The sequence below is a fragment of the Heterocephalus glaber genome, unplaced genomic scaffold (assembly GCF_053883595.1).
Source record: "Heterocephalus glaber isolate CG9 unplaced genomic scaffold, H.glaber_assembly_v1.0 deba00000738, whole genome shotgun sequence".
In the NCBI taxonomy this organism is placed as follows: Eukaryota; Metazoa; Chordata; class Mammalia; order Rodentia; family Bathyergidae; genus Heterocephalus; species Heterocephalus glaber.
Window position 1 is genome coordinate 1,445,407 of NW_028258161.1, and position 14,041 is coordinate 1,459,447.

The 14,041-nt window shown below is 48.1% G+C and overlaps 1 protein-coding gene across 5 annotated transcripts in view; it reads right to left on the reverse strand.

Moving 5' to 3' along the window:
• The window catches only part of Rxrg (retinoid X receptor gamma), a 246,360-nt gene that overhangs the window by 26,372 nt on the left and 205,947 nt on the right, over window positions 1–14,041 (reverse strand). For 4 of the 5 annotated variants that reach the window (XR_002389496.2, XM_021244725.2, XM_087206824.1 and 1 more), the window contains 3 exons: window positions 12,910–13,157; window positions 5,156–5,300; window positions 1,956–2,135 (listed from right to left, as the gene is read on the reverse strand). Coding sequence is in view for 4 of the 5 variants with exons in the window: in XM_087206824.1 (XP_087062950.1) it covers window positions 1,956–2,135; window positions 5,156–5,300; window positions 12,910–13,157 (573 nt within the window). In the remaining variant the exon portion in view is untranslated. Of the gene's footprint in view, window positions 1–1,955; window positions 2,136–5,155; window positions 5,301–10,364; window positions 10,611–12,909; window positions 13,158–14,041 lie in introns of those variants that run through there. The other variant, XM_013065762.3, reaches the window with a different exon arrangement.

Here is a 14,041-nt window from a genome sequence, read left to right on the forward strand (position 1 = left end):
TGCAGGACTGGGAATTAAACTCAGGGCCTTCCCACTGAGCTACATCCTCAGCCGTGTTTTATTTTGAGACAGGGTCTCACTAAATCACTCCGTTATCCAGGCTGGACTCAAACTTGGGTGCTGGGATTGCAGGTGTGTGCCCCCATGCCCAGCAAAGAGTCATTTTTAGGAGCGCCTACCTTTCTAAAACTCCTGCTTTCAGAACAGCGTATTCATTCAACAACTGCATGGCTATAAAGTTCTGGTCACTTTACAGTGATACAACAGTGAAGAAAAACATAAACAGCCGCCAGAACCCCTGTCTTCATGGAGACAGAGTAGACAGGACGCCTTAAGTGTGTTAGGCGGTGATGAATGCGGTGGGAAAGAGACAAGGAAGGGCTGGGGTGATGCATAGGATTTTAGGGAGCACAGCCAGGCAAGGCTTAATGAGAAGGTGACTGTTCCATAAAAGATCCCATGGGAGAGTTGAAGTGAGCCATGCAGACACCCAAGAAGAAATCATCCTAGCAGCCAGAACAGCAAGTGCAAAGGGCCTGAGGTGGAAGCACCCCTGCGAAGTCTGAGGACAGATCCAGACCACAGACAGCCTTGAAATCATAACAAAGACTCTGCCTTTTGTTTTCTTCTGGAGAAGGGAAGCGCTGAAGGATCTGTGTGGACGAGTGGCCTGAGCATCCCTGTTCAAAGCCTCACTCGGGCTGCTGCATGCAGAAGAGACCATGGAAAGATGAGGATGGAAGCAGGGAGGCCTCCTAGGATTAGGATTAGGGAGGTGGCAAAAGATAGTGAGACAGGGCAAGAGTCTGGATACATTTTGAGGGCAAGAGGAGACCCCATCGCCCACTACGAGTGGTGTGCGTAACTCAAGGAGGTCTAGGCTTTTGGTCTGAGCTTCTGAGAAAGGGAGGGAAGACTTTGAGGAGCAGATGGCTCGGTCAGCCCGGGGACTCTGGTCATTCCCTCCCACCTGGCAGGGCAGGGGGGCTGCCAGGGGACGGGAGACCCGGTGTCCTCTCCTAGCTACCTGGGGACCTTGGAAAGCACCGCGCCCCTCTGGATGGGCCCTGCTTTGTGAAAAGGGCCCGGTGGCCTCCTCTCTTGACCTGTTCCCCGGGCCCGAGGATCTTCCCCTCCTTCAGTTCCTTCTGTCAGCCTCCCACTCCTCACAGAAAGAGACCTCAAGCCCGAGGACCAAGGACTGTCTGGGACTCAACTCCTGCTCCTACTTCAAGAGAAGGGTGGACTTCGCTCCTCTCCTCCATTAAGAGTCACCTCTACAGACGTCACGTTAGCTCAAGTCTGAGAGCTAATTAATGGCCCACTGCAATTTATCTGTGTTGCTTAACAAAATGACTTTTCCATCTTTTAAAGGAACAGAAAGCATTTTCACATTTGCTTTCCTCTGACACTACAATGGTCCATGAACCTATACTTATAAATTAAAAGATGTAACCCTTTAAATGCACAAGGACAGGCTCTGAATGAGGAGGCAAAGCCTGTCAAACCCAGTAATGCCAAGAATCCCCAAAGGCTGTGGAATAAACCAACATCAAAAGATGTACAGCAGACCGTGGCTATGAAATCAAACCTGCAGCTTTCCTTGAGTGAGCCTAGGACTAGAGAGGAAAAGTTGGCTCCACGGGGAAGGTCAGCCTGATGCTCTCTCAGACAAGCAGAGCACAAGGGTCAGGAAGCCTCCGACTGAGCCCTTGGTATCTGAAGGAAGGCGGAGGCGCCACTGTGGGACCACTCAGCTCCAGGAGGTCGGGTGGGTGCGCAGGAGGAACATGCTCGCTTAAGAAATCTCAGCCCCAAAGGCACCTCAATTCCCCCTCCCCACTGCCAACCTCTCCCTCCCACAGTCCAGGGCAGCGGACCCCTATCCTGGGCACCTGTAGCCCACGGTGACTCAGATGCAAGCATGCATGGCAGGGGTCAGGGCAGGGCCTCACCTTCCCTCTTCATGCCCATGACGAGGCACTTCTGGTAGCGGCAGTACTGGCAGCGGTTGCGCTGGCGCTTGTCGATGAGGCAGTCTTTATTATCCCGGCACGTGTAGATGAGGTCTTTCCTTATGGTCCTCTTGAAGAACCCTTTGCAGCCTTCACAACTGTACACCCCATAGTGCTTTCCTGGTGACAAGAGAAGAACATGCCATCGGTCTGTTTCTGTGTTGCTTTGGGTCTTTCACCCTGAAGAACCTCATTCCCAAACAGGCACAGCGCCTGGGCCCTGGGCAGGAGGCAGAAGGTGACTAGCGGAGAACGCAGGTTCCATCCCAGGGACCGACAAGAGTAAAAGCACCTTCCCTTGCTCTTCCTGCGACATCTGTAACTCCAGACAGCATTATTACCAAACTCCTGACCTAAGGCTTTGTTTATATTTATTTTACCATGGCAACTCTTAGGTTGGGTTGAACAGATGTCCTGCCTCAATCCAAGCTTTTAGTCTTCATAATAAATAAAAAGGTGTTTACTTGTCACATATGAGAGGTGATCAACATACACGGTGGATGTGTAAATTTTAAAAATTTATTACAGTAAAAGACACATCATCATTAACTCCTCTGAAAACACTACCTTTCTCTCTAAACAACCTTACTGAGCAGTTCTGGAAGTCCTGTTCTGTGAGTGTCCTCAGCAGGTGTGACCAAAACTACGGTGAGTGATGTTGCTGAGTGCCATCCGACAGAGAGGCAGCCTTGTAAAAACGGTACAGTGTGTCTGCATGTGCCTTACTCCTGAGATCTGACACTGTGTGACTCCTGGCTCTTCCCTACAGTCAAAGCGATCAGGACAGGTGAAAGCTTCGAATCTATTCAGGACAGTGAGACAGCCATGACAGCGCAACAAAACATGAAAGAAGACTTCCAGAACTGCTTCAGAAAGTGGCAAGAATGATGGGATAAGTGTGTTTCAAGAGAAGGGTGGTATTCTCAGGGAGATTAATGGCGATGTGTCTTTCACTGTAATACATTTTTTAAGTTTAAAGATTCACTGTATTTTTGTAATCAAGCGTCATATTATGTAGTGGGTAAAGAATTTCAGTTCTCTAAAACTGAGGCTCGAGGTCTGAAGGAACTCACTGGGAATTATCATCCTTTTCTATGAACTATGAACAGAATCCTGAGTTATGATTTTTTAAGTTCTTACTGCCTGTTGATGACATAAACTGGTACGTGATCTTTATAATGTAACTCAGTATTCCATCTTGAAATATGACAGGGAAGTGTGAGAGCAGGTGGTTTTACTTGATCTGGATCAACGGGTTACAGGTTTCCTTGCCACTATTACCTGCAGTGGCCCCAGGCAGAATGGCTCTTTGGTGCCAGGAGGGCCACCATGCACACCCGCACAGCCTCATGAACCACCTCCAAACACTTTCTATGTAGAGTTCTTCTCAGCACGATAAGACACACAGCTGTGCTCTGCTAATTGAAATTGTGGAATGTGAAAAATATCAAGAACCAGATCATTCAAAACATATCTAGATCTGATTCTTAAAAATAAAATGTGATATCATCTAGGCACAGACCTGAGATGACTTTATAAATCTGTTTTATTTAGGTTGATAATAAAAATGAATTTGGGGAAGGGGAAAGGAAAGAAGGGAAAAGAAAAAAATATGAGAAAAGGAAAAACATGGAAGCAAAGTCTTTGTAATTAGGGAAGGGTGGAGGGGGTGAAGGGAGGGCAGGGGAATGGGGAAAAAATAAGAACTAAGATACATCATGTAAAGGTACAAGATCCCAATGATGAATGTAACTGTGTTGTATACCTAAAATGTACCAATAAACTAAATGGAAAAAAATGAATTTGAAATCCCTGAGAACTAGCAAGTGTAAATATCTGCATGCCAGAGCTTACATGTCAGAGAATGAAATGGTAGCTCCAGACCCCCCGCCTGAGAAAAACCCAGTCTGTGTCTGATTCATTGGCCATGTTAATTTAATGAATTCACAGCAGTGATAAATATGGGGTTTTATCTTGGGCTCAAAGAATCAAAAGTTCACAGCTCTGCAACGCTTGCCTTTGAAAACATGAGCCAATCTGTCAACGGGTGACATAGTCATTCCATGGCTTTGCAATACAATATATGACGGAACCACCCAGACTTCCAACTAAAGTAACCAGGCACAGAAAATGCTCTGTCAGTCTGTGGCCAGCATTCCACTATGGATGGCAATGGCCAAGTCTGCGTGGTTTGGAAATGACTTTTTCACAGCAAGCAAATATCAGCCATGTAGCTAAATAAGTTCCAGGCACCTAGAACTTCCAATGGAGTAGCATTCTGTAGTGGCTTTGGTGATAAGAAGAGAATGAAGAACTATTTAGCCAGCAGTCATGGACAGCTAGAGAAAAGAACTGTCCTCATCTCATTCTTCGAATCATCAAATCTGAGACTTGAATGTGTTCAAGGACAACGGAGGGCCGGGGGTTTAGCTCAGTGGTTTCGCTGCCTGCTGTGCAAGCGCAAGGACCCAAGTTCGATCCCTGGTACCAAAAAAAAAAAAAAAAAGGACAACGGAAACAGGAAGGATGGACAGGAAGCGAAAGAAGTCAGGAAAGAAAACTGGCAAAAACAGAAGGAGATGGAAGTAGGTAAAATACAGTGAAAACACACTTATTTGGACCCCTAAAAATGTGTTAAAAATCTAGAAATCTGTGAAGGAAATATGATAAAATAATAAAGGGTTTGTCTGTCTTGGAGACATTATGGATAATTTTTTACTTTTCCTTCGTCCTTTTCTGTTTTTTCAAATTTTGTATATTGGGATATGGTTTTGTAGTTATTTATTTGGGGTATTTTATAATTATAAAAAATAATTTTTAAGAAATAAGAACAATCTAGCGCAAGATATTTGTTCATCACTACAGCTTCTCTATGCCAGATACATGAAGTGGAGCCAACCAGAAAGAGGGGATTCGAAACCATTTGCAATAAATCTAATCCTTGAAGATATTTTAGATGTATAAAGTGTGCTGGCTAGGAACCCAGTGACAGAAACTCACAGGCTGAGGCCCCAGCTGGACCATCTTGAAGGACATTTTTCCTTTTACTGGGTACAAAGTGCTCCGAGGAGCATACAGCAGCCCTTCTCTGGGACCCTGCAATACCGGGCCCAGCAAGGACCACCTGCTCCTGCTTGTACCTGAGGATCTGTCCCCACAGATGGCACAGATGTGTTTAACCAGGGCCCCAGGACTGGTGGACGGGTAGCTCATGTTGCCAAGCCCAGGGAGTCCTGGTAAAGGCTTGATGTCCTCCGAACTGCTGACGCTGTTGACCACATTGAGCTGCAAGAGAAGAAAACGCAATAAAGCACAGCCAGAGTTAACCCAACCCGGGGGCCGACAGCACTTGGGAAAAGAGAAGCTCTACTTCAAGAAGCCATCTCCAAGCCCAGAATACCTGAAACTGCCAATCTGTGACGCAAATTCCAGGCAGGGCAAAAATGCACAAGAGGAAGGAAAGCATATCTAGATTTCTAAAACCTAAGCTACATCACAACACAGCCCTACTAGTCTTTCTGCTTTTACTCGTGTTACTCAAATGTTTTCTTTGAGAAAAAAGTGCATGCTGAGCTGCATACCTAGGACAGAGTGAGCTGTGCATTTTAAAATTTTTAATTAACTACCAATTGCCAGTTCAGTACCACTCTAAGGGAGATGGGCTTTGGGCAAGAGACTCCCCCTCTGAGAGTGCGGAGCAAAAAATGCAAATCGATAGTCATTCCCCAGTGTTTACCATCCCAGGCATCGTGCCAGGCTCTAGGACACAGAGGCAAATAAAAATGCACACCCAGAAGACATGTGGAGTGAAATGGAAGAGAAGGATCTTTGGTCAGCTCGATGAGTCCACAGAAAATGCTCGCCTGAAGGCCCAAATCATACAATGGCACAGAAATTGGGTAGAAGGCCCCAAAGCACATTTTTGTTTTTTCCATACTGGGGGTTGCACCCAGGGGTCTGTGCATACTAGGCAGGTAGTCTTCTACTAAACTATATCCCCAGCAGTTTTTGTTTTAAGACAGGGTCTCTCTATGTAGCCCAGGTCGGCCTTGAATTTGTGATCTTCCTGCCTTGGCTTACTGAGTAGCTGGGATTACAAGCATATGCCACCACACCTGGTTGTCAGATTATGTTTTTGAACTTAATTATAACTAACAGATTATCTTCCCATGAAAGGGTTAAGTCTGTAGAGCCAGAGACTGTGTCAGCTTAATCTTCCCAGTGGCTGAGCAGTAGCAGGGAGCTGGAGATAGCTGAACAAGTGAAGCTTGCTTTGTCCCTGTCTGCATCCCTTGCCCCAGGTTAGCATTAGCTGCCCATCCCCATGCCTCCCAGTGCCATTGGGGAGGTGACTGAGGAGCTATGGCCCAGTGTTTTATATTCACCCGAGAAAACGAGTACAAGGCAGTCACCGAGTCAGAAAGACTTCTGAGTGCCCATGGGTCTTAGAGCATCATCCTGAGTGCTGTGCGGGAAGACATAAAACCTAAGAGGCCACCCTGAGGATCTTAGCACCTTAGTGAGACCCTGTCCCAAAATGAAAAGAGGACTGGGGATATAGCTCAGTGCAAAAGGATTCCATCTCCAATACTAGAAATCAAAACAAACAAAAAACCTACGAGGATGTCTCTCATTCATCAAACTGTACAACCTCGTTGAGGAAGCAGAGCATGCACAAAAAACTAACACTTAAAAGCAAGGTCAAATGAAGGCGAGGAATGTCTGACGTGTGTGAGTACCTAGGAGAGACACCTGAAAAATATCCAAGGGTTGAAGGGAGGTCCACTGGCTTCCTCTGAACTTTGAATGGTTCTGCCTAACTGCATTGACTGTAATTCTCAAAGTGAACCAAAGGTAACATTTTCTTCACTATTCAAGGACTTTAGGACAGAAGCAATGATCAATAAAACATAAACTACAACAGAACCTGAGTTAGCTTCCTTCTAAATTCACTGGCTTTTCAATTCACTAAGCAAATATTTATTGAGCAAAGCAGGTGGACAGAGGCTCTGGGTTAAATGCTGCGAGGGATACAAAAAGGAAAGATACAGCCATCAGCACCCTGCTTTGAAAGCAAAGTCATCAGGACTTTTTAAAGATTAATTTGTATAATGGCTGAAAATACATGTGGTGGGTGAACGGCCCTCCCCCTTGACAAAAGGAGCAAACAAGACATCTGGAACTTCTGCCCTGTAGTTTGCTCTGGTCTGGTGTAGTCCAGTGCTTCTCAACCGGGGCGCACATCTGGGAACCTGGGGAACTGCTGCCTGGGCCCACGCCTTGGGACACTGGCTCAGGGTACCTGAAGAAGGCTCTGGCGTTGGCATTCCTTCCAGCTTGCCAAGGGGCACTAACACACTGACATGGTTCAGAAGCACTAGTGCCATGTCAATTCTGACAGGATGAATTCTGGGTGACAGATTTTCCCAGATGCCTCAAAAAAGTAGAAATAAACTTTTGGATCCGCCTCATAAAATGGAAGTCGTGAGGGCAGAGGAACCTCTAACTGACCATGGCTCTGCCCCAATCCTTAGATGGAAGAAAAGTCATGGGAATAAGGAGGAGACCACAGTCACCTCAAGAGAGTTTTGCAGTCAGGCATAATGGCACATACTTGAAACCCCAGCACATGGGAGGTTGAGGCAGGAGGTTCAGGAGTTCAAGGCCAGCCTGGGCAACTTAGCAAGACCCCGACTCCCCCCAAAAAATATACAAAAAGGACTTTGGTACTGGGGATTTAGCTCAGTGGTTTCGCCACCTGCTGTGCAGACCCAAGGATCCAAGTTCAATCCCCAGTACCAAAAATAAAAGGACTTTGCCCATCTTTCCCTTCCCATGCCAATCTCCAGCAGGACCAGCTCTACCACTCCTGGCCTGTAGCAACTACAGAGTGATTGCTATATTGCTACCATCTACAGAAAGCTTGCTCAGTGTTAATCAATTATTTTTATGCTCACTATAACCCCAAGATGTCTTTCTATTTTTCATATAGGGACATTGAGCCATAAACTGGTTTACTCATTTGTTCATTCAGAACACCATGAAGATACAGAAAGGAAGGGGCTGCCGACACTGCCTCAAAGAAGTGGCCACTAGATTAAAATTAGCTGGGATGGTTTAGGAAGGACATGTCACACAGTGCTGAGATCAGAGGCCTTCCCGAAGGAACTGGCATTTGATCTGGGTCCACTCACTTTCAAAAATGGGTGGGCTTTAGATGGGCCATAGCTGGAAAAGGCTTTAAAAGCAAAGGCCACAAGGAAGCCAAGGTATTGTGGAGTAATTGTGCCTGGTAGACAGATTGTAGATAAGGCTGAGGGGTGGGCAGTGGCAGAGCTTAGAGGCTCAGTGACCTGGCTGGGAGGATGGATTTAGTTTGAGAGGTAAAAAGGAACCATAGCTGTTTTGAGAAATAAGGGCCTTGAAATTCCGGTCTGTGAAGTACACGAGGAATAAGGAAAGCGGCATGAGGAAAGATGGGAGGTAACACCCAAGACTATTATGCCTGCCCAGGTATTAGCTTAGTACATGCAACTTTGCCAGGTATAAAGGGTGGAGCTAGAATCCCAGGCTCCTAGGTCCTGGTCATCATTCCTCCTTCCCTGCATTCTCTGTCCTGGCTGGCAGGAGATCCTCAGGCCTCCCCTGCCCTGGCAACTTCCTGCCTCATCTCCCTGCCCAGGAATCCCTGGAGGAGGAGGAGCAGGCTTGCTGTTGAGACCACCTCCTCAATCTGAGGCCAGCCCCTCTTCAACACACCTCTTCTTCACCGAGTCCGGACCGGACCGCAGTAGGACAAAGTGTTGAGAGAAGTGGGTTGATATTCTTTCCTCTGCCATCTCTCTGGCCACCTTGGGGTTTGTGGGGACTCAGAGGAATGGCGGAGGAGATCAAAGACAGCCATTAACTCCCTGGACCCGCCGGCCCTCCTCTGTGGCTGTCTTGTTCCATTAGCAGCAGCTCCGCTGAAATAAACACTTTAGAGCCAGGACTCACCAGGTGGTCTGACCTGCCAGCAGGCCAGCTGCTCCCCAGAACAGGATAGCAGCAACCACCCGGCTGCTGTATCCTCCTCCTGCAGACTCAGCTGGGAACCAAATGCTTTCTAGATGCCTCTGGAGCCCTTGCAGAATGCCAAGGCATTCACAGGGGGCCAGGGGGCAGGTGGGTGCTCCCGTTCCGGATGCAGCTTCTTCAGTCTAGTTAGGGTCTTTCTCATAAGGGGTCATAGACCTGGACTTCCACCTTGGGCTCTGTCTGGACCTGGCTATGTGACCTTGACCAGGTTCCTTCACTTAACAGAGCCATTTTCTCAGTTCTCATCTCTGTTTAAATCAGTGATTCACAAACCTAAAATGTGTGTGTTGTGTGTGTCCTGAAAATGGAGAGACTGAAGCTTCATTCAAGCAAACCTGTCTATATTTGACATATACACTGGGCTTTCAAATGTGCTTTCCTTTGAAGAAATAACTTTATGGCTTTGTTTAATTTTTTTTAATCATCAGGTTAGACAATTTCAAGGTCTAGCTCAGCTCTAATATTTGTAATTTTTATTATCTAAGTTTAAACTATAAAAATGCAAGCAGATTTGAGGGGATACTAATTCAGTTATCCATAAATACCTAAGCAGAAATCAGCAAGGACAGAACCCAGGTCTGGGGCCAGAGGCGAGAAAAGGTAGGAGAGCTCCAAAGGCTCAGAGGGTCTTTTCAGAGGCCAGCAGCAGATGAATACACAGCATTATACGTGAGTGTGCACACACACTCTGAAAACTGTAGCCTAGGTCACTTTATCTAAAGGCGCATAAATATCTTCCTACTCATATATTTGTTGTCTTTGGAAATTTCTTGTCCCCAGGGTAAGAACTGAAACATATATTTTGTGTATCTCCAGCTGCCTACTACTGGGCCTGGTTCAATGAACATGTACTGAAATGAGCTACTCTGGATCCTTTTGGTAACAGCACATGTGAACCAATGATTGCCTAGGTGTAGACGTGACAATAATAACACCACCTGAGTGCCATAGAGAGTTGCACACCTCCAGAAGTGCCTTTTCAAATCCACATCTCTTTTGACATTCATAAAAATCGCCCTAGGGCAGTCAGGGCAAGTATTTGTAACCTCACAATTGGGAAAAGGACACTCAAACCGAAACAAGTTGGAGTTGTTTGCGAAAGGTCACACGGTCCCTGCCTCCACCGCCAGTTCAGTTGTCCTCACTCCTCAAGACTGAAAGGCCAACAAGGGCAGAAGGAGAAGCTCACACAGCCGAATGACAGAGCGCAGGGTCGTACAGCCTGCCTGCTGCCCCACACCCAGCACCTCCCCTCTACACACCCCTACTTACAGTCACAGCAGAAGCACGTTTCTGTCACCAGTCCTGCTCAGATCGTCCAGGACAAGGAAGGCAGAATGCATAGGAGTAATCTCTCCAGAGTCCTCAGAGCCCCAGTCAGTGTGGCTAACACAGGCCTTTGTTCCAGGTCGTCCAGTTAATTGGGCAAAGCTCTGCTGCTGTACGGTTCTGGAGCCCAAGCCCAGAACACTGTTCAGTGTCGGAGGCTGCTGAGCTTTGCCAGCACTTGGCAAGCTTAATATAGCTCCCCAAAGCTGAACTTGGCCTCAGGCTCTGCGCACAGCCCAGTTGGCCAGGACCAAAGCTTCAGCTGACCTTTCAACCCCGATCCCTCTGTACAGACATATGGTCTAGGAGTAGTGGCCCTGCCACTCACACGGCTACAAAGATGAATTTACAGCCAATCGGACTCAGGCATGGTGGCCAAAAGCAGCCTCAGGGTGATGGTGACTTGTCCATTTCCTACCCACCAGCCTTGCCAGTTTCTCTCCCCTCACCTTGTTTTATTTCTGCCTAGACAGACCAATTGCTCTTTGAAACAAGCTTGTTTATTCTTTATGTTTTTGTCTGTTTCAGCTGCTACCAGAGTAAAGACACTGGGCACCTTATTCTGTGCTTGTTCCCCAAACTCAGGACAGTGTCAGGCAGACCTAGCCACAGTAGGCGCACATTGTTATTTACATGAATGCCAGGGCCCTTTGAAAAACCATGCTTTCCAGAAGTACAGGGTATCTTTCTGTTTCTAACTGCTGGCTTTGACCCTGCCTCCTGAATCTGTTCACAGGAGAGACAGTAAGCAAACCTCACACATGCTGAAGGGTGGAATATCACAGCTCTGTGCTCTGGGCACCTCGACACAGCCTGGTCCCCACACCTCTGCCTGGCCTTCCTCTCCCAAGGGGCACAGAAGATCAGGAACTCATAGGGCCTGCTCTGCTCCCCTTGGGCTCTCTGCCTACACCTATGACAACACTGCATGCCGTGAATCTGGCATAAAGTACCACTTCCTGCAACAGATTCCTTGGGGAAGGGATCATAAGGAATTATCACTGTAATTTTTGGAGGCTGACAAGTTCCAAGATCTGTGGGTGAGTTGAAAAACTGAAGCCTCAGGACTGCTGGTGCTGTAGTTGGGAGGGCAGCAGGCTCAAGACCCAGGAAGGAAGAGCCTTTATTTCAGTTCAAGTGTAAGGCTCAGGGAAAGTGACATCCCAGGTTGTAGGCCCTGGGCCAGGAGAGCGCTCTGTTGCTGGGATGGGATCAGCCTCTGGGTTCTGGACATCCTGGGGCCCACACGAGTTGACCAGCACAAACACCTGCCAGTTCTGCCCTGGAGTGTGCTGGGGGGTGGGGGGCAGCAGGGACCCTGGCTGATCTATAGGGGGAGAGGAACGCGCAATAGGAGAGATTATCGCTCCCAGTTCTTCACTGCTCCTAATGCCTCCCATCCTTTGGGTGGTCTCTGTAGTGCCCCCACTAGAACAGACGTGGCCTATTTCCCTTCCTCTCCATGCTGGAATCAGCCATACGGTTTTCTTAGATGATGATGTGGGCAGAGGCTTCATTATGTTTCTAGATTTGGTTTGGCCTTTTGCACTCCGCTGAGACACTACACAAAAAACATTCCCCGGTAGCTGCTGCTCCTTTAGTGTGGACTCAAGGAACTGATTTGTGTGGGGCCATCACAGAGCCCAACCCCCACCACCAGAAGCACAGCCATCCCAGCTCAATATAGACTCAGGAGCCGGAAGACAAAGGTTTGCTTTTGTGAGCTTTGTTGATTTGGGGGTCATTTTTTAACGTATAAAATTCAAAAGTTTACTTTTAAATGATATATTTTTAATTGGTATACATTTGCAATACACAATAATTATAATCATCTTGGGGACTGGTACACATATAACATATCTTTTAATTATTTGGGGGTCATCTTAGTGCAGCATTATCAGTGCAATCTCTCCAAGAGGGGAAGGATGGTGACCTCAGTGTGGCTTTGCTAGACACCTGTCCATCCTATGAGCTCCACAGGGGCACCATCCAATGTGCTATGCACACATCTCTTTTCCTCCATCATAGCAGGATGCACTGGGAACTAAGGTAAAGTTAACTCCCCAACTTCTAAGTCTCTAAGACAACATGTGCACAACATGGGTGGCCTTGCTCTACATTTATCTACGGGCTGTACCTGCCCACTTCCCTCTCAGCTGAAAGCTGGTGGAGAGCAAGACTATGTACTGACTGTTTCCATGTTCCCTTTAATGAGAGCAATGAGTGAACATCACTCAATACTCATCAGCAAACTGTGATGAAGGTAGATGATGCAATCACCCCTGAGGGATCCTCTGATCACAGCCAGGGCTCGACCATTAAAACCACTAAGGAAGCTGCCTTTGGTCTCAGTCTCCCTGGGCTGCTCAGCCTGAAGGCCCCATAGGAGGGCAGTCTACAGAGACGTCCAGTCCCTTCCACAAGCACACTGCAAGTGCCTGCCCCAGCCAGGGCAGCTGAGTGGATCCTGCAGAGGAGGAACACCTACCTGAGAGCTAGGTGGTGCAACCAGATTCATTCCTGGAGGCGCTGCCAGTGCCCCTGAGGGCGGGCCCATGGCAGAAGTGATGACTCGATACGGAGAACCCAGGGCATTGAGGGGTGTCCCCACCGCACTCAGTGTTCGTGGGGCGCTCACTGGGGTGTTCGTGTAGCTGGGGTGACTGTCCATGGGCTTCCCAGTGGACAAAGCTGCTGACGGGCTCATGGACGTGGAGCCAGCGTGACCCGGGGAGCCTGTAAGGAGAAGAAGGGTGAGGTGGCAGGAGCTGGGGGAGGCCCCCGCCCCGCCTGCTTTACTTCTGCTTCTGCACATCTGTGAAGTCCAGGTGTTCACACCCACAGTGAGCTGGAAGGGTGAAGGCAGCAAAGAACAAGGAGGGGAGAGGGCCTGCTCTGGGTCAGGAACATGCACTGATGGTTTAGTTCCTTGGGGCCCCACCTGGAATCCACTCTAAAAGGAGGTTCTACAGCAAGTGCAACAAGGGCACTGCCCACAAGGTCCCGGGCCTGGTGACTATGGCCTGGGCCAGCCAGACAGGGAAGGTGAGCCTACCAAATCTCCATGTAGGGGGTGGAGTGAGCAGGCGCTGGGCTGCTCCAGAATTCCCCACCCTTAACTCAGACTGCTTTGAAAACTGGGACAGGGCTAAAATGCATTCTCTCATATGCATTTTATGGTAATATGTTAATATGCCAGGTGCTGGGGATTTGTTGTTGAAAAGAACACAGTTCCTCCCATTCCAGATGATGGAGAAGGCAGGGGCTTTGTCACCTAGCATCTCTTCCCTTTGGAAGCTTTTTTGCCTGTAAGGCTTTTGTCCTGGCCCTGTCTGCAGCCCAGGGTTAACAAGCACTAAAGGAAGACAACACAGAATGGCCCAGCATGGCTTTAGGGTCCCACAGGCTCAGGAAGCACAGGAAGCCAGTGCAGATGGGCTCCAGAAACCCTTCTGCCAGCTAGGATGTGATACTGTGGCTGCAAGAGCCTGTGGACGGGATTCTAGGGCACAACAGCAGCCTCGGACAGATGGTCATCTAGGAACACTTCTCTCAGCTCAGCTGGGCCCTCATTCCCCAGCAGCCAAGAAGTAAGTTGAGATAAAAGAAGCATTCAAACC